The sequence below is a fragment of the Leptosomus discolor genome, chromosome 1 (genome assembly GCF_034619465.1).
Source record: "Leptosomus discolor isolate bLepDis1 chromosome 1, bLepDis1.hap2, whole genome shotgun sequence".
Classification (NCBI taxonomy): Eukaryota; Metazoa; Chordata; class Aves; order Leptosomiformes; family Leptosomidae; genus Leptosomus; species Leptosomus discolor.
Genome location: NC_141391.1, coordinates 135,610,779 through 135,636,308, shown reverse-complemented (window position 1 = coordinate 135,636,308; position 25,530 = coordinate 135,610,779). Strand labels below are relative to the sequence as shown.

At 37.9% G+C, this 25,530-nt stretch overlaps 1 protein-coding gene across 7 annotated transcripts; it reads right to left on the bottom strand.

Annotated features, from left to right (window-relative positions):
- Window positions 1–2,577: 2,577 nt before the first annotated feature.
- On the bottom strand, window positions 2,578–24,509 carry FERRY3 (FERRY endosomal RAB5 effector complex subunit 3). 7 transcript variants are annotated; one of them, XM_086478897.1, is made up of 13 exons: window positions 24,323–24,509; window positions 23,902–24,047; window positions 22,346–22,527; window positions 20,594–20,693; window positions 20,378–20,499; window positions 19,051–19,157; window positions 18,108–18,305; window positions 13,785–13,913; window positions 12,623–12,697; window positions 10,875–11,077; window positions 5,097–5,154; window positions 3,826–3,893; window positions 2,578–2,835 (listed from the first exon to the last, which is right to left on the bottom strand). In XM_086478897.1, the coding sequence occupies exons 1-13, from the start codon at window positions 24,498–24,500 to the stop codon at window positions 2,743–2,745; spliced, it is 1,659 nt and encodes a 552-aa protein (XP_086335023.1). In that variant the 5' UTR covers window positions 24,501–24,509; the 3' UTR covers window positions 2,578–2,742. The 7 variants fall into 7 exon arrangements, 6 of the variants coding, with proteins under 6 accessions (XP_086335023.1, XP_086335031.1, XP_009945904.1 ...); XM_086478905.1 differs by having other exon boundaries at window positions 12,623–12,691; window positions 13,806–13,913; XM_009947602.2 differs by having other exon boundaries at window positions 12,623–12,691; window positions 24,323–24,505.
- Window positions 24,510–25,530: the final 1,021 nt, after the last annotated feature.

The window sequence follows — 25,530 nt, the reverse complement described above, 5'->3', positions numbered from 1 at the left end:
CAAAGGCACCCACAGTTTATACTGGTCACCATGAGCAGGTTAAAACAGCTGAACCACGGCATTTGTGCCCCTTTTCTCTTAGCTGCAAAAACAATTTATTCAGTACAAGCCACATGTACAATTTTATGCAATGTTTTCAAGGCATTAAATACCGTTATCCTTCCAAGGAATGCTGCACTGCATATACAAATAGAAAACCTCATGCCTATTGAGTCATTTTCCTCTCAATCTCAAATAGCTTCTCATGACCCAAACAGGATTTCTCACGTGGCTTTACTCCATAAATTGCAGCCTGTATGCTACTGTTTTGTACAGCTGCCAGGTACGATCAAACAGAAAGTACAGTTTAGGTCATCCCATCTCGATATTCTGGGTTTTTCTACAAAGACAGCTAAAAACTGCTGTTAGCACTACTTCCTTGGGAACAGACATGAAAAATAGGAATAATAAATGTTGTATCAAGAATCCTTTAGATGAAGATTCAGTTTGGCAAGCCAATTCAGCATTTACAAGGGCCAGGCTTCAGTACGATTTTAAGCAGAACTAACAGCTTTCCCTGTACCATTCCTACCACTTTGATTTTCCAAAAGCCTAACCACTAGAGCTTGTTTGTTCTGTTTAGTATCAAATACCAATTGGTTATTATGCTGGAAAGTTTATATGTAATCCGCCGAGGGCTGAAAACACAGATACAAAAAAAGGAAGGCAAAAAGCCTAATTATTTTCTCAGAAATTACTGGCAGTTTTACACAAGTGGTACTAAACTAAGTGGTGTCTTCATGTTTTGGCAAAATAACAGAATTCCAGCATAATTTTTATTAACAAAGGCTCTAAAAGTATAAGCAAGATGATTTGCTCAAGAATTTTTGGTGTTCCACTGGCTACTTGTTGGTATACGTACTGACTGAAGGAAAAAAAAAAAAAAAAAAAAAAGAACTACCAAGTACGTAACATAGACATTTCTCACAACACATGTAAGTCTTACAACTTATAAAAAGGATTATTCCTGCTACTGCACCTTTCACAAACAGAATAGCAGTTAGAGCACTTGCTTTTCTGGGACCAGAGTTTGATTTCAGCTTAAGGCCAGCAATGTAAAATGAGCTCGAACAGGATTAAATCCAGCTCCTTCTAGCCGAATTTACATCCTTCTTTTCTAGAACACCAAGATAGGTCACAATACTTGCACGATTCTTCTTTAGAAGTTGCTGGCAGAGGAAAAGCAAGCATTTGACAGTTCAGCAATAGATGTTTGCTGGGTCACTTACATGGCTTCTGTACAGCATGTAGGGCTCGGTAAAAATACTAAGCTACGAGTTCGTTAATTACAGAGTGACTTTATAAACATCATGAACTGATTAATATTCTGTGAGAATTTTAAATTATGCAGTTTCCAGAGCTTTGCAATCTTCACATTTATCAAACTAAATGATAATAATTTAAAGAAAAATCACAGTGCTAATAGAAAATAATTCGGTTTTTAGTTGGCTCCCGGGATCTCCAGTTTTCAAGTGCAGAATTTCAGCAATACATAGAAAGAGATTTCAGATTCAAAGCCAGCTCTGCCAGCATCCCCGTGCTTTCTGCAGAACAGAACTGTGGACTTCAGAAAGCTGCCTGAGACCTTCACCACCCCACCTGCTTCGCTGTGAGCCTGACTCTTCTGGCCACCCTGAGAATCCCAGTTCCAGACAGGCCGCTCCCTGTAGCCAGCCCCTGCACTGAAGGATTGCTTCCAGCTGCCCGGGACCACAGCTGAGTTCAAAACGCTTGCCTGGCCCAGATGGGGCAAAAGCAGATCCCAACCTCTCCCCTGCCCCCATGATGGGCAGGCCAGGGGGTGCAGGCTTTTTTTTTTTTTTTTTTTTTTTTTTTGACTGGAGTTGAGTTTGCCCCAAGATAGTTCATAGCTGCACCTTGAGCTGCCTCCCCAGCGTTTCTGATTAGCTTTAGTCACAAAACATTAATAATTAATAGGCTGCAAAATATACCTGTACAATGGAGTCCAGAACACTATAGTGTTCCTATTTAGTTGTTCAAGATTTCACACTGACAAGTCTGTCAGATGAAATAAAGCAAAAAGTTAACATCTTTTTTAAAAAGGAAGAAATAGTAATTAAAAATTCTAATTATTGTCACAGGTATTATTTTGATTATTTTTTTTAAAACACTTCCGTGATTCACAAAATGCAGCAGGTCAAATGCTTGTTTCACGTCTTTCATTTTGTAAAAGTAAAATGAGGTGGTAACACCTTTCATTTTGTGGACACTGTGACACTGGAAAGACAACTGTGATGAATTACGTCAAAGTTATTCTAAGGAGACATCTGACATTGTTCATATTATTTTAAAGGTCACTGAGCAAATTCAGAAAACGTTTTTAAACAACAACCTGAAGCCCACCCAGAAGATCCTATTCCTACCATAAGCTCTAATTCCTACTACTGAAGTATAAGAGTCACCTATATATTTCTGTAGATTACATACAATAAATTATATCGAATGTCCTGCAGCTAAAGGTGAGGAATTCAACATTAATACCGTGCTGAAATAAAGCAAGAGGCAAAAATCAACTGCTAACACCCAAGTATAATGTTTGTCTTTTATTATGACTACATGATTCTTGAAATTGCAACAGATACCACTTCAGGGTCATCCTCCCTCAGAAAAAAGACATTCCAGTCCAGAATCTCTGTAATCTCATCCTTTGTCAGCAGAACACATCTTACTGCCGCACAAAATTCAGTGCTTAGAGGTCAGAGTCAATGTTGAGGATACTCTGAAGATTTGTGGAAGCATATTACTCAGCTGGTAAAACATTTCCTCAGAAATTGTCTGGAAAAAAAAAATACACCAGTAAGCTTGGCTTTTTGTTGTAGTTTGGAAGAATTAAGTCTCTCTCAACTTTGTTTCTTGACAATTAAGAGGAGAACTGCTGTTTTTCAGAAGACCACAAAGATAGTTTTCAAACTATGTGTTGTAATTCTGTTTAGTTCAATCAAAAGGAAAAGATTGACCTAAAAATACTGTTTGTGTATTTACATAACATATCTGTTTCCAGTAGATTTCTTGTTCCAGTAATCGATTATTTCTGTCTAGCATAAGCAGGACAATGCTGTTTGTTATCTGCAGGACTCCTGCTCCCTGAATTTCAGCATTAGACTCAACTTCAGTACTTAGTCTATTCTTGGATTCCTCCTTGATTGGCAGTTTACTACTTTGTCAAGAAACACATGCTAATTCTTTCCTAATATAACTCTTGATTTTTATATAACTTCCAGTACCACTGTTTAGAACCAAAAAACTTAGTGCTGGCCACCTTTGGAAAACTTCCTGTTTCTGAAGATCAGCTAGAACTCCAAATTAAATAATTTCAGAATGTTAATTACAATTAACTTCAAATACCTGGAGTCATTAATGACTTTGTGGAAGCATGACTGAACTCAGTGCATTGCAACTTTCCAAGTTGTTAGACAATATACGACTAATAAATGCCTAAACTTATGTAACACAGGGTTAGCCCATCTTTTCAGGGTAAATAACATCAAAAAAGCATCTTTTTCAAAGAGGATGTATTCACTATTTGTAAAAGTGAACCTCCCGGTTTGAAATTTTAGCATCCTCAGAAGATACTATGGGATATCAAAAAAAAATATAAACCCTTCTTACTCCTGTTTTGTAAGCAAGGAACCAAAACAACAGTGATTAATTTAAGCTCAGACAAAAAGAACAGGGCATAGCAAAGAAATCAAAGCTAAATCTGCTGACATCTAACTTCTTGTTCCAACAGTCTCCTAGGTTGGATATGAACTTGGTTTACTCTACCTGTGGTACCAAGAATTGTACAGTCCGAGAAATTCCTCCATCCCATGAGGCCATTTCCATCATGAAACCTAAAAAACAGCATTCATACTATATGCATTACCTGTGCAATCTTCCCCGTCAATTACACCGTTATCAAGCAGTGAGGGAGTAGTATTCACATACAATCGGGATTTTAACTGTCTGAACTAGGGATGTCATTGCATCTAAATCATACTTGGCCAATCTCCTGACAGAAATCTGCTTTAACTGAAAAATCTAATGAGGAGATATGGAGAAAAATCAATATACCCTCAAAGAGCAGAATAACCAGTCCTATTGCACAGCACAGTGCTAGCCAGCAGAACCAAGACGTTTCTCCAAACACGTCTGTTAGGAGTTCTTTCAATGGCTTGCCTTCATTGAGAAATAGCTCTTCCCTTTAGCTCTGTTGTGACCCCACAACCACATTAACGAGTACAAGCCTGTTGCCAAAAGTACACTGACAACTTGGCAGCAACAGAAACTACCTGGACCTGCTTGTATGGTAAAAGCTCAGCACTCATTTATCGCTCAAGTTACAATATGGCATTTTTATGCTGGCATTTCCTTACAAATGAACCACAAGGTCCACAGAAACACACTTGTGGCAAATAAAGATAATCAGAAAAATACTTGTTTAACGAAAGTGGCTACATGGATGATATTCCATTGTGAATTACTAGAAGTCACAATAGAAGAGATTCCTCAAGTAGGCAGTAAAAAGAACATTAACACTACTAACATTTTAAATGGGTCAAGTATTTAAGTGCTGCACATAATAATACAGTAAGTAATAACACTTCTTGGAAAGACAGAAAACCAAGTTGAGTCATGAGGACATTCTAGCAAGGAGATGAATTAGCGTATAAACTACTCTTCAAAAAATGCACGGAGTCCTCATTGTTCAAGGCAAGTAAAACATAAAAGACACTTGAAATTATACTGCAGAGAACCACCAGCTCTTGCCCTGCTTAGAGATTGCTCAAAGCAGCAGTAAGAGCTTCTTCTTCTACTTCCTACGTTGAAGCTGCAAAGATACTTTCAAAACATTTTTAGTCTCTATTCTAAGTGCCTTAGACTATTTTGTGCTATGACAGTTAAAAATTTTAAAGAGAAAATATAAGTGTATGTTTTAACAAACGATAAATTATTGAAAAACACCTTTTTTTTGAAATTGTATAGCCTGAGCTAAGGCTGATGTCACAAAATGCAACACAAAAAAAACCCAACAGCCAAAGCATTCACTAGCATACCTTTGACACACTTAAACACAAGCTCTGCCCTCTTCAAGCACCATGGAATGGTCATTTCCTAAAAAACAATAAATGAAAAGCCTCAATGCCCAATTGATCCAACCAACAAGAGTAGTGGGGAAGTTACTGAAAATAATACATTTTTGCAATAGAACCCCATTTTCCCAGCAGGTATTCAAGCATCATTATAGGCCATGAAGAGGGAATCTGTTTTCCAGAGTATTCTAGGCAGGTGGTATATACTTTACAGGTGACCATAAAAGCACCGCCACAGCTTATTGATAGGAGAGCCCAGTGTGAGACCAATCTATAAATTTTTAAGCGGATATGTTGAATAAAAATACTGTTGACAATCCTATCAATGTCATTGGAAATGGGGCTATTTAATTCCCCTGTGGAGCTTCAGAAAAATGTATACTACTTAACAGCAGTAACTGACGATTCCTAGCTATTCTTGATGATTCTGGTAAAGTTTATTGGCATATGTGCCACCTTCAGTAACACCTTCTCTCTAATACTGGAACTGGAAGCCGCCCTTCTCCCCTAAAGATGGATTTACTTTAAGAGTTAAAACAAACAAAATCCATCTTCATCTGATGGAGGAGTTTCAGATAAAAAACAGACAGCAAATCCTTACCTAAAGTTAAAAACCAAGATGGGATATGAAAACCACAGCGGTTTAAAGACACCTTAAGACACAGCTACAAGCACTGGTGTAAATAATTTAAGTAACAGTTGAAATGCTTTAGTGCATTAAAAGTCCTTTGGCTGTGCACTATAAAGTGATTTATATCAAGATGAATATTCCTAGTTGGAGACAGAATGACTCACTGTAAACACTTCTCAAAGTAAATACTACCTATTTGTTCTGATGCACTCTCCAATATGGAAATAAGCACTTTCTAGTCTGACTACAGGAATACAGACGTGGGAAACAGTTATCATTCTATGTACCTTTTCAAATTCAAGCTCTACATAATTTTCTGCTCAGTAACGCCAGCCTTTATTTTGCAACGCCAAACACTGTGCAATCTGTCATTACCAAAGACCTTAATTTCAAGATTAAAGAAAAAGTTATTTGAGAAGAAAGGTTACCGAAGAATGCCAGCTGATAATACTGAAACAGTATACTGAATGCAGCTGCATTAAAAAACTACTGAGAGCCAAAGTTCCTTAGGCAGGAGTATCTCCTGCCATCCCCAAAATACCTAAGTTAAAACCAGCCTACACTAGAAATATCTTTTCAGAAAACTTTCATTATGAAAATCACTACATCAACAGGTGCTGCTTTTAGGGTATTAAACATTAATCAGACAAATCATGATGGATGACTTTTTTTTTTACTTCCTTTTTAATTTCTAGCCTTTCTGGAAGAAATACATGGTCGTTGTTATAATGTATCTGCCTATGTATGCTTCCTGTCACAAGTAATGTAGATGTTTATTGTTAGCTTTGATCACTGTTTTGGCCTGGGTTAAAAAAAAAAAGTATCTAAAAAGAAAGGTCCTGTTGCTCTGAAGGCAGCTCAGGACTACCTTTCATGGTCAATAGAGGGAACTAAGCCTTTAAAGGACTGATCAAAACAGCAGGATACGTCCCTGTTCCTTGGACTATTTCAGAGCAACATAAATGTTAAATCTTGTGGGCACTCAGGGAAATAACAGGTTGAATCCAGAGTGTTACTCCATGCAAGCCACGAGAACCGAAAATGATGCAGTAGTGATTCAATTTAATCTACCTTCAAAAACTTAAGTTCTCGTAATTTTGCCATGTTATCAGGATTTTTCTCTAGATGCAAACTAAGTCACAGTTGTGGAAATGCTGAAGGTACCAATTCAAAATACAGTTCAGGGGATAGGAAAAAAAAAAAAAGCAAATACCCCATCTCCTATAACGAGTGTTGGTTAATAGCATTCAAGCAAGTAAAAAACTACCCGGGATTTTTGGTTCTGTTCACTAACAGAGCCCACACCTCATTTCTTTTCAGGATGCAACGATTTGTGTCAAATTAAGATTTCTCCTGCTTACTAAAAAAAGGGGGAGGGGCAGCTTTACTGATTAGAAAGATATGCTGCAAACTTTTTTTTTTTCCCAAACAAATTTGTGACAGACTCACTACACGGGGCTGCCGCTTTTGTAAAGCTAAGGGCTTACGCCTTTGCAGCACCATGTCATAACCACGCAATGAAAACACTAAAGTCCATAAAAGTCTTGCGGGTCAAAGATTTCAAACCAAATTTCAATGGTTAATTTTACTAAGTTAAGAATTAGCATGATGTTTACTCAAAGTTTATATATGCAAATCCTAAACGCCATATGAGCGGCTATACATTTAAAGGCAGGAAACTCAGATGAGAAATATTTGAGGTTAATACACTCATCAAGAATCTCTCTATAATAATAATATTCATATATATTTGTTACACAGCTTAGTCTCCCTTCATTTCTACTTTTTTCAAAACATTTTTGTCTTAACCTGTGGTAATAACTGCCCGAGACCCCTGAAGAGTCACATTTTTCTCAGTGTTGCCGTGTGGACAGCAGCAATGGCTCTTGTGCTGAAACTACCAAGGAACTGTGCCAACTCTAGCATTTTTAGCAATGCCATACTGTTGGAGCCATTTGATTCCCCAGTTTATATATCAGTTTATATTCAATTCAGAACAGTGATCAGACAGTAACACCCAGTTGTCCTGAATTTCAACTTATCTGCTTTTGCTTTTCTCAAGTATCAAACCCGGTTTCTTTCCTTTGTTTAACTTAATGATCAAAACAATCTGGTTTTGTTGTTCTCGTCTTAAGAAAAACTAAGGAAAACAGAATTCCTAATTTTTTTTTTCATAGAAATAACAATGAAAAGTAATAGTTTCATTGAGGTCGATAAATTCGTTACTTCTATGAGGTTATAAAACACCACTCTTCCATCCATAATAGAAGAAAACCTTTGGGAAAAGCACAGAGAAAACTCATGATGAATGCCTCCCACAGTGAAGCATGCAAACATCTCTGCAGCTGTGCTCCTGGTTAACCACTTTACAAAAATGTTTTTATGTAGGTGGTAAACGCAGATTCAAAACTGGGGCTGCTGAAGGCACCAAGTTCAGCTCAACTTTCAGCAATTTGTTACTATTCACTTTTCCCTCAACAACAAGCTACATAGTTGTATGTTTCAAATGAGGTCAGCCAGCTGCAAAGCACTGTAATAAGCAACCCTGCTAATGCCATTCTCACAATGCAGTTTTGGCTTAACGTACACGTATCATACAGGTCACTTTCTGCTTACTCTGCAAAGACTTAAAACTTAATATAAAAGGTAAATAGTTTTACCACCACCTTTTAAGAACCTAGCACTACACAAGATGATAATTCTTTAGTTTCACACATCCAAGCAACAACACACTCTCAAAGCACATTGAATACTTGGTCTTGTGCTTTATTTGTATTTTAAAATGCAGACATGCAAATGAAAGCTAAAACTAACAAGGTTTAAAGTAAAAAAAAAAAAAAAGAGAGAAAAATAATATAGTCAGATGGCAACTGATCTAAAAAGGATAATAAATTTATGAAACACAGTAACTTGGTCTCATGAGTAACCCAGGCTGTTGTCCTGCAAGTTGATCACTTGCACTTGTGCCTAAAAAAAAAAAAGGACTTGATACCAGAGATAAAGTTAATAAATAATATAATCTGTTCCTAAAATCGTCTACTTTTATGTACGGAAGTATATCCTTCAGAAGCTTCATTACTGGACATTTTTAACTTTTGCATTGCTTGCACTTTCACAATAATAGACCCTGATCCTGCAAAAGGAGGCCATTTCTACACGGTGTTCCAATCAAATTCTGTTATAAAAAAGCCACTGTTAAAGGTAACGCAGTGGCGAGCCTTTATCTTGCTACGAGTTCACGTCCAATGAAAGAAAGGCAGCACTGAAATCTAAAAGTGAAAAAATCAAAGGATTATTTAAAAACCCCCAAACCAACAGACTATAATTATCCATGCAAGGGTATCAGTAATGGAAGCATTATCTTAGTTTTGTCATTTAAGTTTACAGACTTTTCACCTCCTAAGGAGGTGAGGCATACGGCTGTACTGCCTGTCCACTGCTGCTCTCCCTGCCTCCCCAGTCCCTTTTCTTCTCTGCTAGTAACTTGTGAGCCAGACGTGACACAGGAAAGAGGTTGCAAATGGTATTAAATTACTATGCACTCTGAAAAGTTACAGTTGACTAAGAGACAACCTCTACATTGGTGTTGCACTGAAGAAGAGAATACAAAAGCTCAGCACAATAAGTAAACACACTTCTATCTACAAAGAGCCTCAGTAATACGCTGCTTCTGGCCCAGCTGGTATTTGGGGGACTTAAAGAGGAAAGAGGGACAGAAATTAAGGATGCGAGTGATTAGGCAGTGAAGAAGGAAGTTCAGAGAAAAGGTGAAATTTGGTTGCTGCTGCGTAGGGCTGAGATGACAGAGTGGTGCTGAGGGACACAGAACTCTAAGCCAAGCTTTGCTAGTTCTGCTGCTCATAAAACTTAGTTTTACGGTTTTCTAGCTAGCAACAGTTAAACCAGGATCTGGTATCACTATTGCATCAGTGACTCTGAAGGCAGGATTTCTAAGCAAGACCTGTTGCCAGAAGACTTCCTTCACAGAATGGTTTGGGTTGGAAAGGACCTTAAAGATCATCTGGTCCAACCCGCCATGCCATGGCAGGGACACCTTCCGCTAGACCAGGATGCTCAAAGCCCCATCCAGCCTGGCCTTGAACACTCCCAGGGAGGGGGCAGCCACAACTGCTCTGGGCAACCTGTGCCAGTGTCTTACCACCCTCAAAGTGAAGAACTTCTTCTTTCCTAATATTTAATGTACATCTACTCTCTTTCAGTTTGAAACTGTTACTCCTCCTATCACTACCATCCCTCGTCAAGAGTCCCTCTCCACCTCTCCTGTAGGCCCCCTTTAAGTACTGGAAGGCCACTATAAGGTCTCCCCAGAGCCTTCTCTTCTCCAGGCTGATCAACCCCAACTCACTCATCCTGTCCTCACAGGGGAGGTGCTCCAGCCCCCTGGTCATCTTCATGGTCCTCCTCTGGACCCACTCCGGCAGGTTCATACCTTTCTTGTGCTGGGGCCCCCAGAGCTGAACATGGCACTCCAGGTAGGGTCTCACCAGAGCAAAATCACCTCCCTCGACCTGCTGGCCACACTTCTTTTGATGCAGCCCAGGATGCAATTGGCTTTCTGGGCTGCGAGCGTACATTGCTGGATCATATTCATTTTTTCACTCACCAGCACCCCCAAGTCCTTCTCTGCAGGGCTGCTCTCGATCCAGTCATCACCCAGCCCGTCTCTGTGCTTGGGACTGCCCTGACCCAGGTGCAGGACCTTGCACTTGGCCTTGTTGAACTTCATGAGGTTTGCACAGGACCACCCCTCAAGCTTGTCAAGGTCGCTCTGGATGGCATCCATCCCATCTTTTATTAATACTTGGAAAACTGCAGAATGAGCTGGACCAAGGAAGTGAAATGTCCAAAATGAGGGGTGGGAATAAAAAAATCAAAGTGATTCAGCTGGCTGAAATGTTTTTAACTGGTCCAGTTCCTTAATTTGGGTCACCACATAGATACGAGTGCCAGCATAAGGATATGGCAGAAGCATGTGACTGGGATAAACTGTCCCATTTGGCTTAAACCAGCATGAAACATACCCTTTGCAAAAATCACTTCTGTTGCATCCTAGAAGAAAAAGAAAACCCAAAATCTTTACATTTACTTACTTCTGACATATCGTGCACCAACAGGAGAGGAATACTAATGGTAGTAATGTCGTGTGTGCAGCAAACTTTGAGAATGTTTCTGAGCCCCATGATTGCAGGATCCCGAGCAGTAACGTTACCGGATCTTACATTATCATCCACACAGAGGTGAAAAGCAACATGAATTTCAGAAAGATTTGAATGGCGTGTGATGTAGAATTCTCCTACAGAAAAATATAAACCAGGAAGGCAAGATATCATGGTAGTGATCTGTACTGAAATAAAATTGTTAGGCAATGTAAAGATTGCGTCAGTTAAGACAAAAGGCAAACAAATATACAACAGAGATCAGAACACATACATAAGGAGATAAAAAAAAAGTTAAAAACCAACTGATCTAAAATCTCTTGGAATGTTTCACATTCATCCTACATTCACTTCCCTGCTTTGGTGGGTTTCACTGGCACCACAGACACCTGGTGTAATAAGACATAACAGTGCCAGTACAGGCGGATATGATCTATATATAGCACAAAAAGAGAAAAACAAACACAGAGGAGGTGTAATACTCAAAATGTATAATGTAATCACTGAACTGCAGACACATGTGGGAGGCGGAAATACCAAAAATGGATGGGTTAAAATAAAGGATGTGGAAAAAGATAGCAGGTTATGTAACAACTGAGATATGTACTGGAAGACAAATGTATCAATGATTATTAGAATTCAAATTCATGGTAATGGAAAGACTAGTTAGAGAGTTGTTTGCAAAAAGCTACGAAGACACCTTGTTGGGGATATTTTTTAAGCTCTGTATTTCTTTATCAAAGGTAGAGAAAGAGTAAGGGGCAGTGAAATGCAGGACTCTCCATCTTACCTTTCCACTGGAGATCAGAAGTCTATACTAGAGTCAATAGAAAAGCAGGTATGCAATACCCTTGCTGTTTCAGTCAACAGATAAACATCTTCAAACCTATTCTCACTCGCCATTTGAGTTAAGATACTACTTTTGCACTGGGGCAGCTGAAGAACAGGTATGTACTCCTTCGTGATGACTGCTAAGCAGGTAGTAATCCCCAGCAATGACCACCTAAGAGTAGTAATACACCAGTCACTGCAGCAAGATTCACCCAGATTTATCTGTTAAGGACCCAAGACAATTTATAATCCACTTATACTAACAAGACCCAAGACAATCATGAAAGCAATTTTAAGAAGCCCTCTTACTCAACCATGAGTTGTATGGATTTAACTCCTCCCCCCTCCAACTGCATACTCATCTTCAAACTCCACAGCAGCTCCCCTTACTAAAAATCACAGCATGTACAGAAGAGAATTCCTCTTTGACAGAAATGGATTTGTACATTCTCCAAGTTAAAAAAATACATTCTAAAATGCTTTGCTGTACCACAACAGTGACATACGTATAATTATTTTCAAAAATAATATTAGTTGCTAGTATTTATGTTACATCTTTTCCCAAGAGGCTGAGAGATTTTGTTTTCACCCTCAAATTCTGACAAGAAATTTTAGGCATAGAGAAGTTAAGTGATTTGCCCCAAGTCACATGATGCAGTGGCAAAGCTGGGAATAGAAACCAGATGTCCTGACACTCAGTTCTCTGCCTTAGCCACAAGAACATCCTTCTCCTCTGATTGAGGTCAACTTACGTTTAGTTTATAATTTATGTTCTGACTTTAGAGCTAAAAATGTCTATCTATAAAATACAATTTGCTTTAAGAAGAGGGGGAAAATGCAACACAACTCACCCGGCAAAATATTTGACTGGTTTCGTTCAATATTCTTTAATTTATCTTCATTTCCACTACTTTTGTTTTCTGTATATAAATACATAGCACCAATATTAAACATATCATCTATTAATTACACTTTGATATGAAAGTTCCATGTACTGAGACGATATCTTGCTTGAATTTTTACCATAAAGTTACCACAAAGTCCCCAAAAAGCATCTGGATGGGCAGGAAGTATTTTTGTTGTCTTCAACAGACACTGAACTGAATCCTATCTCAAATCATTAGCTTGCTTTCTTAATCATCCTACAATACCTCTTAATTTGGACAAAAGAAAACACAATGCTCTTAGACACAATACTAAACTTTCCAAGTCACCCCCACAATTACCTTGCTATTGCTTTTCAAATAATGTTAACTACTTAAAACAAATTTATTCCTAGTATTACAAGACAAAATGTTAAAGAGATCTACATAAATCAGCAGTGCCAAAACAGCAATATGCAGTTTCCTAAGAAAACTTGTTTCTCTATGAACTCTTACGAATCTATTCATGTTACTGACATATTTAAGTCACATAAGTAGCTCTTTGCAAGAAAAAACAAAGTTTCATGATGTACAAGTACTGCCTTAACATCATGTGGTCAGAAAATTTCACAGCCATTTGTATATATAAATGCAAAGTAAACCATTCACAAGGATTTGGTCAGCACTAAAAAGTATACACATCTAGTCAATTTATTATTCAGTTTTTAGCATTCACTGTTAAGGAAAGGAAAAAGTCTTAACTCCTCTTTTGCAATTTTTAAAGCTTTACATTTAAATAGAAATAAAAAAGTAAAATCAGATAAAGTCTGTGTTGCTACAGGCAGTTTAAACTGCAGAGGAAAGCACAATTGCCCTATACACTTCATATGCTGTTAAAGTGTGATCAGAACCTAAGGACTTATTAAGGATATTTTTTTTTTTGGTAAGGTGTATCTGTTACGGCAGCAAAGACATCACGTGAACACGCTATCTGTGGAGAGAGAATTTCATGCAGTCTTCATCGATAAACTCAGACATTCCATTTCATAGATCAGTTAACTGAAGAAGAGTGAAATCAGGTATCCGTAACCATAAACATTCAGCTGACCACTATTCTATTTCAAGAAAAGTAATTTTGGTTGTCACTGACCATGATGTCTTTTCGACTTACTGCTACGCTGTGCTCTGGCCTTAAGTACAACCTTCTGGACAATTTCAAGCTGTTCTTGAATTCCAGGAAAGTGGAAATCCGTGCATTCTTGGCAAACAGTTGCAAAATCTAGGAAAAAATAAGATAAAAATCCACGTCATAAGGCCATGCTTAGTAACATTACGTAATTCTGCTCTACTGTTCAAACAAGTCCAGTTACAAAGACACTCCCCTAAAAACCAGACAAAGACCTGCTGTACTCCTCTTTAAATTCTAAAAAATTTATGGCAGAGGCAAAACATTTTTTGAAAGAAATTAATTGCTTAGGGGGGGAAAAAAAAAAAAAAATCAAATAAAATCACCCCTTAAGTTTTGTTGCTCTTTAAAGAAAACCACCCAGACCAACCTCCCTCCCCCGCAAAATAACAGCAATAATAGATGTGCATTAAAGGTAACTGGACTTTAAAAATTATGCCTTATTACTAACAGTCCTTCAATCTGTTATACTTTATTAAACCATACATAATAGATACTTCCAACGGCAACAACAGCATTCCAGTTTGTTTTGAAAAGTGAGAGCTATTAATGAAACTCAAACTGTATCTGGAAAGCTGGAATTACAGTTCTTTCCTTTTAGCTCTCAAAGCACAGATCTGAAAGCTACAGAAAAGTGTCATCAGCTGAAAAGAGCTGCAAGTTCCTTTTCCTGATAAGTGAGTATTATGTCAGACTGGGAAATATTATACTGATAATTAGAATCATAACATACTGCCTCTGTGACTGATAATTCTAAGCTCCTTATCCTAATGCCCAACTGTCTCCCCAAGCAAGCCAACAGGAGGCAAAACAAGCTATTAGCAAGGAGCTGGACTATACTAAGCAATTGCTACTTACTTCCTGTTTTGAGGTACCTGTTCTAATCCTCCTTAAAGTTCTTAATGTACTCTCATTGCCTATCTGGAGAGCACCGTATACTCCTGTGAAAAGGCTGTGACAGGCAGGGCAGAGAGAAAAATCTTGATGTATTTTATCTTTTTACATGAAGTCTCCATCACAAAATCTATTTTCAAAATAGGCTTTATTGAATTCTGGTGTACAAAACTAAGGGAGGAAGAAGCTCACATTCCAAAAGATTGTGCCTTCTGTGTGTACCAAGACCAAATAAGGTGACAAGATGTTTTATTTGAAATAAACAAATGAAAAATCTCTTGTATTTAAATTAAAATTAACTTTTACTTTATCATTTATCTGTATCTGAGTGCGCTACACCTACTCAAAACCTAAGCCACAGTAGCCCTACAAAGTCCTAATATAAGAGACTTGAGCTGGGCAATGCATAAACATAAAGTATATAAAGAAACTATTCACCTAGCTTGGAAAAAAAAGTCCAAATGAAATTAGCATGTTGAAAGGTTACACATAAGTTCAACCTTCTGTTCAAGGCTTTTTCTAGAGATGTGTCCAAATACAATTTCAAAGGTGTATTTTACTAGTTGCCATTTACACATTGCAAGAAATACAGAAAACGTTGCAGTCGTGGTGGTTTTCAGTCTTGCAAATACTTCACACCAGTCCTGAATTCCAAGACAAATGGAACCATTCTTGGATAACAGATTTACCAAAAATGCAACACCAAAATGTTTGCCAGACAGAACAAAACTAACAAAATACACTACACAAAGCAGATTTTTAAGCTTCCTTAGGATACAGCTAAACAAACAAGGTCAACCAAGTAAACTGCAGGACTTTGTGCTTCCATTTAGTTCTTGCTGAGTGATTGGTGCTGCTCAAAACAATGTAAAACGCTTGGATAAATAGCGTGCTCCCATGAAGCTCGTTTACTCCAACTACCTTTGAAAATCTCAAAGAGGTTTGAGGGAGTTTCTAGCCCATCACAAAATAAAGGCTATTTTTCTCCAGCTTCAACACAGAAGCAGCAAATTATTTCTGCACTTTTGTAACCTAGAAATTTAGACTGCACAAGCCATGACCTCTCTATTTAAACAACAGCATCAATGTATTATTTCAAGGTCTTCCACATAGCAATTTTATGAACCTTTGAATCCCCTAGCGTATTTATTTCTTAAACACACTTTTTGGGAAGAAGAATTGGCTCTGGCTAGTGCTCTTGCAACAAACAGCTTTACCAGTTTAACAGCAAAGTCTCCTCTCAAAGGTGTTTATTACTGCTCTTCTGGCAGAAGCTACCACTGTCACCACAGAATGGATTTAAAGAAAAGTGCCCAAACCTCAGTTGCCGCTGACAGTTGTTTGGGGTCTCAGTACAACCAGATGTTCACTGATCATTTAAAGTAATACATCCGACTAGGTCAGAGGAGCTGAGGCATGAGACACATTCATTTCTCCAAGTTTTAAAAAGAATGGTGGTGTAGACAGCTGTGGAACATGCCCACAGTTAAGTTCACCAAAGTCCCTTTGGAAATCAAAGAAATCTAAATTTATTGAGGATTGTGATACAGTCCCTTATTTTGCCCTCTACTGTGGCTGTAAGATCTAATTGGTGGCTAGAAGATGCAACTTTGTGGTTAACAGTATTACTTAAATGTCTGCCTTCTCTTATCACCTGAGATTTAACATAAAAACAAATCTTCTCCATTTGTTATTAATTTAAATATTTAAGCAGTAAAAAGTAACTGAAACTAAGTATAAAATAACACTGTCAGAATTAAGCAACTTGGAAACCATGAACTGCACAAAGGCAACTGCAATTTTTACTGGTACATTTCCCTTTCCTTCTTGCTACAAGCCTGATTCCACACTGTTTTCAGAGAGCGTCAACCACTAAAGTCTACTTTTTTTTTAATGGCACACTAGAATAATGACAAGTAATAGTGGCTCCAGTCAGAAAGACATTTCAAGTGTAAATATTTTGGTATTAAGCTTCAAGAGGAAGGTGGGAAAGTCAATAGTGGTTCAGAGAAAGCCTCTGTGACCAAAACTGGAACAGGAACAAGCATGTTTCATGGGTTAACCTTGTTATAAGAGACCTTCATCATAGTGTCCACCTACTCAAAAGACATACACTTAAAATGTCTACTAATCTAGCTTTCCAGGAGTAGGAAGTAATATTCCTGTTGTTCATTTTTAATGGAATTCATAGTGCTGCAGATATCTAAAGTACATGGTATTTTTATACGTTTACTTATCAATTTAAAATCTCAGCATATTTCATCTTTGCAAACAGGTTTCAGTATACTAACCTCACATTAGATTAGAAGCCCTATAATACATCCAAGGTCAACTGTATAAAGTTTAACAAGGCCAGGTGCTGGGTCCTGCACCCAGGCAATGCTACAGGCTTGGGGATGAGTGGCTGGAAAGCTGCCCAGAAGAAAAGGACCTGGGGGTGCTGGCTGACAGCCGGCTGAAGATGAGCCAGCGGTGTGCCCAGGTGGCCAAGGCGGCCAACAGCATCCTGGCCTGTATCAGAAATAGTCTGGCCAGCAGGAGTAGGGAAGTGATTGTGCCCCTGTACTCAGCACTGGTGAGGCCGCACCTCGAGTACTGTGTTCAGTTTTGGGTGCCATGGTATAAGAAAGATGTTGAGGTGCTGGAGCGTGTCCAGAGAAGGGCAACAAAGCTGGTGAGGGGCCTGGAAAACACGTCGTATGAGGAGCACCTGAGGGAACTGGGGTTGTTTATCCTAGTGAAGAGGAGGCTGAGAGGAGGCCTTATTGCTCTCTACAACTACCTGAAAGGAGGCTGTAGTGAGGTTGGTGTTGGTCTCTTCTCCCAAGTAACTAATGACAAGACAAGAGGGAACGGCCTCAAGCTGCACCAGGGGAGATTTAGGTTGGATATTAGGAAAAATTTCTTTACTGAAAGAGTGGTTAGGATTGGAACAGGCTGCCCAGGGAGGTGGTGGAGTCACCAGCCCTGGAGGTGTTCAAAAGATGTATAGATGTTGTGCTTAGAGAGATGGTTTAGTGGTGGGCTTGGTAGTGTTAGGATAATGGTTGGATCTAATGATCTTAAAGGTCTTTTCCAGTCACAGTGATTCTATGATCAGTCTACAGCGGGGAAATCAACACTGAAGTGTCCACTCTAACATGTTCCTTACTCAAACACAAAACCTAGGAAAGAGATAGGAGAGATAACAGCATATCAGAGCACAACCCTGTCCCCCATCCTTATCTGTATCTCTTTTTGCATTTGTTACTCTTTTGCAATACCATGTCCAAAACATTATGGCCTCCAGTAAATTTTAATTTTACAGGGAATATTTTTTTTGTGAGAGAAAACAGCAAGTTTTTAAGTGACATTTGTTTTCACTGACATGCTATACCCCACCAGAGAACTCACCTCTTTTGATGCCACTATATGAACTGATACGGTTATCTACCAACAAAACCAGGCCACAGAGAGAAGTAGAATAGAGAGACATTGCAGTTTGAAGTCTGTGAAGTTTTACTCCACTTCGATGATTGCGCTTATGTTTACAGAAATCCAGCATATCGGCTCTCAGTAATCTCAAGTTATGCATGGTTTTCAGCTGAGCTCCTGTACAGAATATAAGTGATTTTAATACATATAGTAAAAGAGAAAACTCAGGATTCTTATTAAGACACAAGGAATCAAAGTGCTCTCCTAAGTTTTGTGAAAAAGATCTATAAGGGAAATATATTCAATAATACTCAAAGAAAGTTCTTAACCATATATTCATTTCCACATACACATCAGCAATTTACAAAGTAAGAGTAAAAATGCAGTATTTTCACACACTGTCACAAAGCAAGGCTTATCTATACCTGAAATGAGCCTATTGCAAGGCTATGCATGGAAATACTAACAGAGTCAAAACAGACAGCGTGAGAACTCTCTATTGTATAAGCAAAAAGTAAAAATTTTAAGCACCTATTTTTTGGTTAATCGATCATGGGAATCGAATTTAATACCCACATTTTCTTACCAAACATAAGAAAAGTTAAAATATAATGCTTAACCTTTGTGTTTTGACATTAGAGTGCTTTTCTACACCAGTCACCTTGCTAGAGTGGATAAAAACTTGCTTCTAGAATGCTTTCCATTAAGTATATTTCAAGTAGCTAGATACTGTTTGATACAGTTTATACCACACTGTACTTCTCTTACATATGTAAAGAACAAATACTAAACAATTACAAACTGTATATATTATGTACACAGACAGTTAAATGCTAATAAACAATGTATCTAAGCCATGTATTATTTGTAGCTGTTATATAACAACCAATAACATAGTCTGGTTTGGTGTCAGTTTACTTACCCAAGTGAATAGTAAAACTTTCTTCTAACAGCCTTTGCTCTTCATAAATTCTTCCATTTCCTTCTACAGATTCTCTCAGTTGGCTGGGCTGAACCTTAATTTCATCACTAAAATAATGAGAAACATACTGAAAAGTTTATCCTATTATTGTTCAAAACCAACAATATTTTGTGAAAGCTATCTGAAGTTTCCACAGCTGGTCTGTGGGAACCAAGAGACTAAACCTATTTGAATGAACGCCACTCATCTGAGGTTTTACCTTTCTGGCATGCAATACTCCAGGTGCATACCAGGAGGAAGAGTAGACTACACTGGTGATACATTACCTATCTCATTTGTAAAGCATTTTGAGATTGAGGAATAAAAATAGATTACAATACCTAGTTATAACATAATAAAAACATAGGAATAAAAGGGAAAAAAAATTATAATAGCCAAAATTTTATTTATGTAGTTACTAGGTAAACATTTTTATACACACACACAAAATGGGAGGTTAAAAGAAACGCAAATGGAACGCTCCACAGAGTTCAAACTGAACAACTCTCCACTTTGTTTTCATACACTCAGCTTCCTTATCTCAAAAGGAAACATTTAAGTGAAAGCAATGAAGTATTTACAACATTATGATCCATGCCCGTCTCCTCTTAACACTGGCATCCACTTTGTCCAAAGGTCTTGTGTTTCCCGTAAATTCCTTACTGCATGCACCTAAATCTACGCAGACACACTCTTCTACTAACATGAGGCATGAGGAAGCATCAGGTTTTATGCCTTCTATTTTCCTATTAGTAGCAAAGGTGGTAGTTACTAATGATAAAGGATCTCCCCAAGTTACAAATGCTGATTTCCCTGCTATCTCATTAATCAGAAAGCTTCTTGTTCAAGTCTCACCACAAAGGTCCACACTAAAAAATTCCAATATTTTTTTAGTTATCCAGTGATGTCTATATAAAACAAAAGAAATAAGAAAAAAGAGGTTTATTAATTCAAAATGTGTGATACTGTTATAATTTATTAAGCTACAATTACTCTGCAGAACATCCTTAAGTGGTGACAGAAAGCCTTGTGAAATGTGTTAAGTACAGACACCGTAAATAAAGGCAAAACAGGAGGAAACCCCATTCAGCTCAAGTTGTACTTTAATGCATTACAACACTTTTTGGTAGAGAAATGTTATAACATTACACAATGAAGAAACTCCTAAAAATATAAATATTTAGTTACGATGGTTTATTTGCCTTTGATTACCTGATTCAAATGGGCAATCTGAAATAAAGATTGAACTACTACAGGTGGAAGTAAGGATCACAGAGGAATTAAATACCTGATGGAGCTGTTGTTGGGATTCTTTAGGTCCTGATGAAGCTTTATCACCCATTCCTGATATTCCTGCTTCTGGATAGCAGTAGACTGTTTTAATTCATTCGCCCACTTGTTCTCCAAATCCTAACAAGACAACAGTGACAATCTGAGCATTTTGGGCTTTCTTTTGAAGACAGTTACTTGCATGACTTATTCTAGTTCACCAAGCTTAGTTTACCTGCTGAGATTCAAAATGCTGAGCTGCTAATGAGTTTACATCTTGGTCCGTTAGTGATTTCCCTAGCTCCTTCATCACCTTATCCATTTCAGCTCCTTGCCTGAAAGAGAAGCAAAGGTAGATTTTCAACACGCAACACTTTAAAGAAACTGGCAGAACACCACCCGTTGTTGTTGATGCAGTTACTGATAACAGTGACCAGTTGTATCAGCCAGCTGGTCAATGCTCATCACAAGCAGAGGTACAATTGAACACACAGCTGAAAGATATGTCATGCAGCACTTTGTCCATCTGCTCATTCTGGAATTCAAATTCATACATTTAAAGCCTGCCCTCACAGGTATTCAAAAGAAGGTACGACAGCATCTCCAGATGCTCTAATATAGCACTTCACTCTCCTTATCAGAGCAACTTTTGAAACCGACCTACTCAGTCCCTTGCTTTCCTCCTGCCCCAACCACTGTTGATGAAGACATCTGAACACCAGGAAGTAGGCTAAACACACCTATTTTTAACAGTCAGGTGAGCTTCTGACTCAAACTATGTTCAACAAGAGGATGTGGAGTTAAAGGGCTGCCCTGCTTTCATCGGTACATCCAATACCTCGTCCCTCCTTAGTCTTCTTAATCCCTAGTTTCATTTAGAGTTTCACATTCAGTCCTTTCTTCATCAAGGAATCAATTTACCCTAGCACAGCCTTAGCAATGAATATCCACATGAGTTCAGGGTCAGGAATTCCAAGTTAGCTCCTGTGTAAACAGCCAAACACCTATGGTCATCTGGGATAGTCTCAGCTGCCACCAACATACGGAGTTTCTCGGTTATGACAAACAGATACGACAAATTCCACCAGAGGCAATACACAGCTGTATCATACTGGAGCTCTACAATGTTACTGCTCTTATGATTAAGTGCTCTTCTAGATGCATACTTGAGAAGAGTCAATAAGCAGCAAAAAGTTCTGCTAACACATTATTGGCAACATTTATCCCCATAGAGATATGCAAGATTCAGTCTAGAAGAAACTACACAAGCAGGTATGCATTGTATAACACGAGCTTCAACATACACAACTCCAGAGGAATACTGCCCCTTAGAACGCTGAAATATACCTACCTAGAATATACCGGCATCTCACAAGCTTCCCTAGTATTTATTTATATCGATACTACATCTATATTTGTGTGCATTTATTTTCCTTAACCTATTTAGCCTCGAAAAGAAAAAGAAAACTCCACACTGTGTGTGTTCCCTCTTGTGGACAAAGCAGCCACCTGCAGCTATTCAAGCTTATTCGGAAACTCGGGATCCCACATAGACTTTCCAAAATTTCAAATTCAATAGTTTATGATTTAAAGTTGGTTCAAGTTTTCACTCATCTTTTCACCCCATGAAGCTTCCAATTTTTCATTTAAATTACATCATAACAAAGGCAAAACACAGTACAATTTTCTAGATATCCTAAGCACTTTATGTTGCTATACCACTTACAACCCGGATAGAACAATGGAAATGAAACCTTACATTGCTTTGATGCCCTTAGCTTCTATTGTTTTCAGTGATTGAGGAGAATAAGGCAACTGCCCCAACAATATAGGCTAAGTATTATATAACTTTAAAGAGGAAAACTTAAAACTAAATTAAGGCTTACACAGACCACTACAAGTTGACATTGCCCTACGAGTTGTATACACCCAGTGGCATACACCCCTGTTTAATAAAATAGAAAAAAAAAAAAAAAAGAAGGAATACCTTTCCCGTAGTTTTTTCAGTTCCACATCTCTTTCACTTATTAATTCTGAGATGCTAACAAAATAATTGTGTTCCAGGTTTAACAGCATTTCAGAAGCTGGAGAATGTATCAGGTCATGATAAACATCTGCAAAATCTTCATCCCAGCTGGTTTCTTCAGGTTTTGCATATTCTAACATTGTCTAAAAATTGTAAGAGATTTTAAAGCATCTGGTACCTTCTAGGACATATAAGGATCCCTCATAGCGGTGGGGCAAAACCAATTGGGTGTGCACACTGTTGCACAACCTTCAACAGACATGAATTATCTTTCCTAATTTGACTTGTATGTACTCTGCTTTAGCTTTTACATTTTCTCCCTTCCCATATTCTTTCTCTTTCAAAGCAACTAACAGCAGAAGCATTAAGGTTTTGACTACAGTGAGAAATTAACAATTTTCAGCCATCACCAACTTGGAAAGAACAATAATATCTACAACAGTATTTGCAACTGATGAATTTTAGACAGTGACCAAAACACCAGCTGTGCAAACAAAAATATTTTGCTAGAAAGGATGACTAACCTCTGATATCACTAGAATTTGATCAACAACACTGATTTAAGAAAAGCCATTTTCATTGAACAAAGAATGGGCCAAAGATGCCAGTTCGTTTATACTGAAACACTCCTTACATTTGCAATCACTTCCACCAGATTCAGATGATGCATTGAGATTGCATCACTGAAGTATAGGTTAGAAATGTCAAGAAATGGTCTAATCCTAGCCCTAGGACTCAGGCTATCCTGCTCTTAGATACCGCTAGCACAGAAGCCTGTAAACTCTTTCAATGTTTTATCACATTCCCGTGCTCACCCAGTAGATTTTTCCTTCTTAAAGGTCAAGCTAATTTCATTTTGTTGACGCTCATTAAGGCAGATGATTTGCTTCCAGTTCTCTTTTTAACAGATGTATGTTTTGGAATTTTCCACAATGTTCTTCTATATTCCATGATAAGCAAATTCAATCCCTATAAACTCTTCCTCAAATGCTGCAGTTTCTGTCATTCTTTTCTTTCTCTTTGCTAGGACTCTTCCAGTTCTTTTGCATTCCTCCGTTTTGAAGATCACATGCAAAACTGGATGCATTACTCCAGCTAAAGGCTCATCATCACTAAATAATGTAAAATAGTCACATGAATTCAGACAATGAGCTGAAAAGTCTCTCCCAACTATACACTTTCTCTTTGGAGCATTCATTGCTATTATTGAGATTAAGGATAGGAGTACCACTTCACTATCTCTTGCTTTGATTTTAATGCACCATAACCCTTATGCCTATTTTTGTTTGACTATTACTAGCTCAATTTTGGATGTTTTGACTCTACTAAATTCAGGGAAAGCCTAGCTGAGAATTTGTAGGATGAAGACTTAATGATCTCTTTCAGACAAAAAGAAAAAAGACCTGTAAACGCAAATTTGTAATTTTGCATCTTCACAGATGCGATTCCGTCTGTACATGCAAACACACTCACACAAAGCAAGTCCTTGAATATTAACTTTTCAGACTTAATCTTACCTCTTTATAAGCTTTAGCCCAAGTATCTGCCAGCTGGTTTATGTCTACTTTTCCTGTTTTCACTGCTTCCAGAGCCTTTTCAGCTTCTCTGTCATAATCTTTTATAGTTTCCTCTTCTACGAACTTACTAAGAGATTGCTTTAGGTCTATTATAACAAGAGGAGAATGGTTCATCAACAAAACAACTCAGTGGAAGTATCAGTAATCATCTAGGAAACATACAAATAAAGATTTCCTGAAAATCTTTTACTTGTGCACCTTACTTGATAGTACTGACTAATTTTCTTCCATTTTTTGCTGTTTTAAAAACTTTTTTTTTAAGACTGTTCTAGTAAATACCCTTCTTTTGGTTTCTTAAAGCAGGTTGTAAGACACTTGTGGACATTGATATATGACACTAATTTAGGAAATTGATTCTTACCATTTTCTATAAAGCATGGAAGATTGTGCAGAAGCATTAGACGTCCATGCAAGTGACTAATATTCTCTTGCATAGGGAATCTGAGAGGCACAGTAAGCACTAAATGTTGATTTCCAGCACTGAATTTGTACACATAGTCTCTCTCCCTAGTGCAGGTCTTTGCTTTATCAGGCTTCATCTTCCCAAGTTGATTTCCTGCGTTAGAAATTAAAATGAGTTACATTCTTGTAAAATCATGTAAAAACCTTTTACAATCTTGTACAAAAATGCTAAGTAAAAACATGGCTTTGTTAATAATTAACAGCTTCTGGCAAGAAAACTTAAACCCCCAAATTTCTCACAGATACTCATCTCAATTTTGACTTCCAAGTACCTAGGTTGGAACTGAAGCATAAATACCAGTTTCCAAGCCACTGAATGCTTCTAAACTGTAATTGAGTGTATCAATATACGAATTTGAGTAATTACTCTTCCAAATCACAGTATAAGCCTCCTGACTTAAAGGCAGAACCAGGACAGAATGAATCTTCATAAACAGTGAACTTGAACTAAGACACTGTAACTGCTATCAGGCATATCTCAAAATCTGAAATCCTTCACAGTGCATTAGGATTTTAGTTCCTCCTTTCCGCAGGTGGCAGACTTAGTGGGGGACTGGAAGTTTCCAATCATTTTTAGAAAAAGCTTATTTTGTCATTTTGTAACCCACTTTAAAACAGATTGTCATTATTGTTAAATAATACCACTAAAAAAAAATCCAAAAGAAAAGCCAAGAGAACTGTCTACAGGATAAAAACACAGGATGGGAGCACACATCTCTAATTTTTTCCTCCACGAGGGCTTCTCTGCTTATTTACATTCCTCCTTTTTGAGCATCACCTGCAAAGCTGGACACACTACTCCAACTGAAATCTTCCCAGTGCTAAAAACCACGGTCCAAAAAGAAGGAAAGCAGAAAATGAAAGAAAAAAAAAGTGTATTTTCCATAGCAAAATTCATGGGACCAGCTTATAAGTCTGTTTGGTTTGGGGTTGGTTTAGGTTTTTTGTTTGTTTATTTTGTTTGTTGTTGTTGGTTTTTTTTTGTCAACAAACCTACATGCTGGAAGCGGATTAAACAAATCAGTTACAAATCGCTTCACGACAACAACAAAAATCTCTGGGCAACCACGGCTTAAAACAAGGCTGTCTCCCGGCCCGTCACGGAGA

Bases quoted from the DNA above. Each gene is read 5' to 3' on its own strand.
- FERRY3 (XM_086478897.1), bottom strand. From the start codon at position 24,500: ATGAAGCCTGATAAAGCAAAGACCTGCACTAGGGAGAGAGACTATGTG. The intron at 18,306-19,050 runs GTAAGTAAACTG...TATTCTGTACAG, and splicing joins AAGTTTTACTATTCACTTGG to GAGCTCAGCTGAAAACCATG. The intron at 5,155-10,874 runs GTAAGTAAATGT...ATTGTTTTTTAG, and splicing joins TGGTGCACGATATGTCAGAA to GAAATGACCATTCCATGGTG.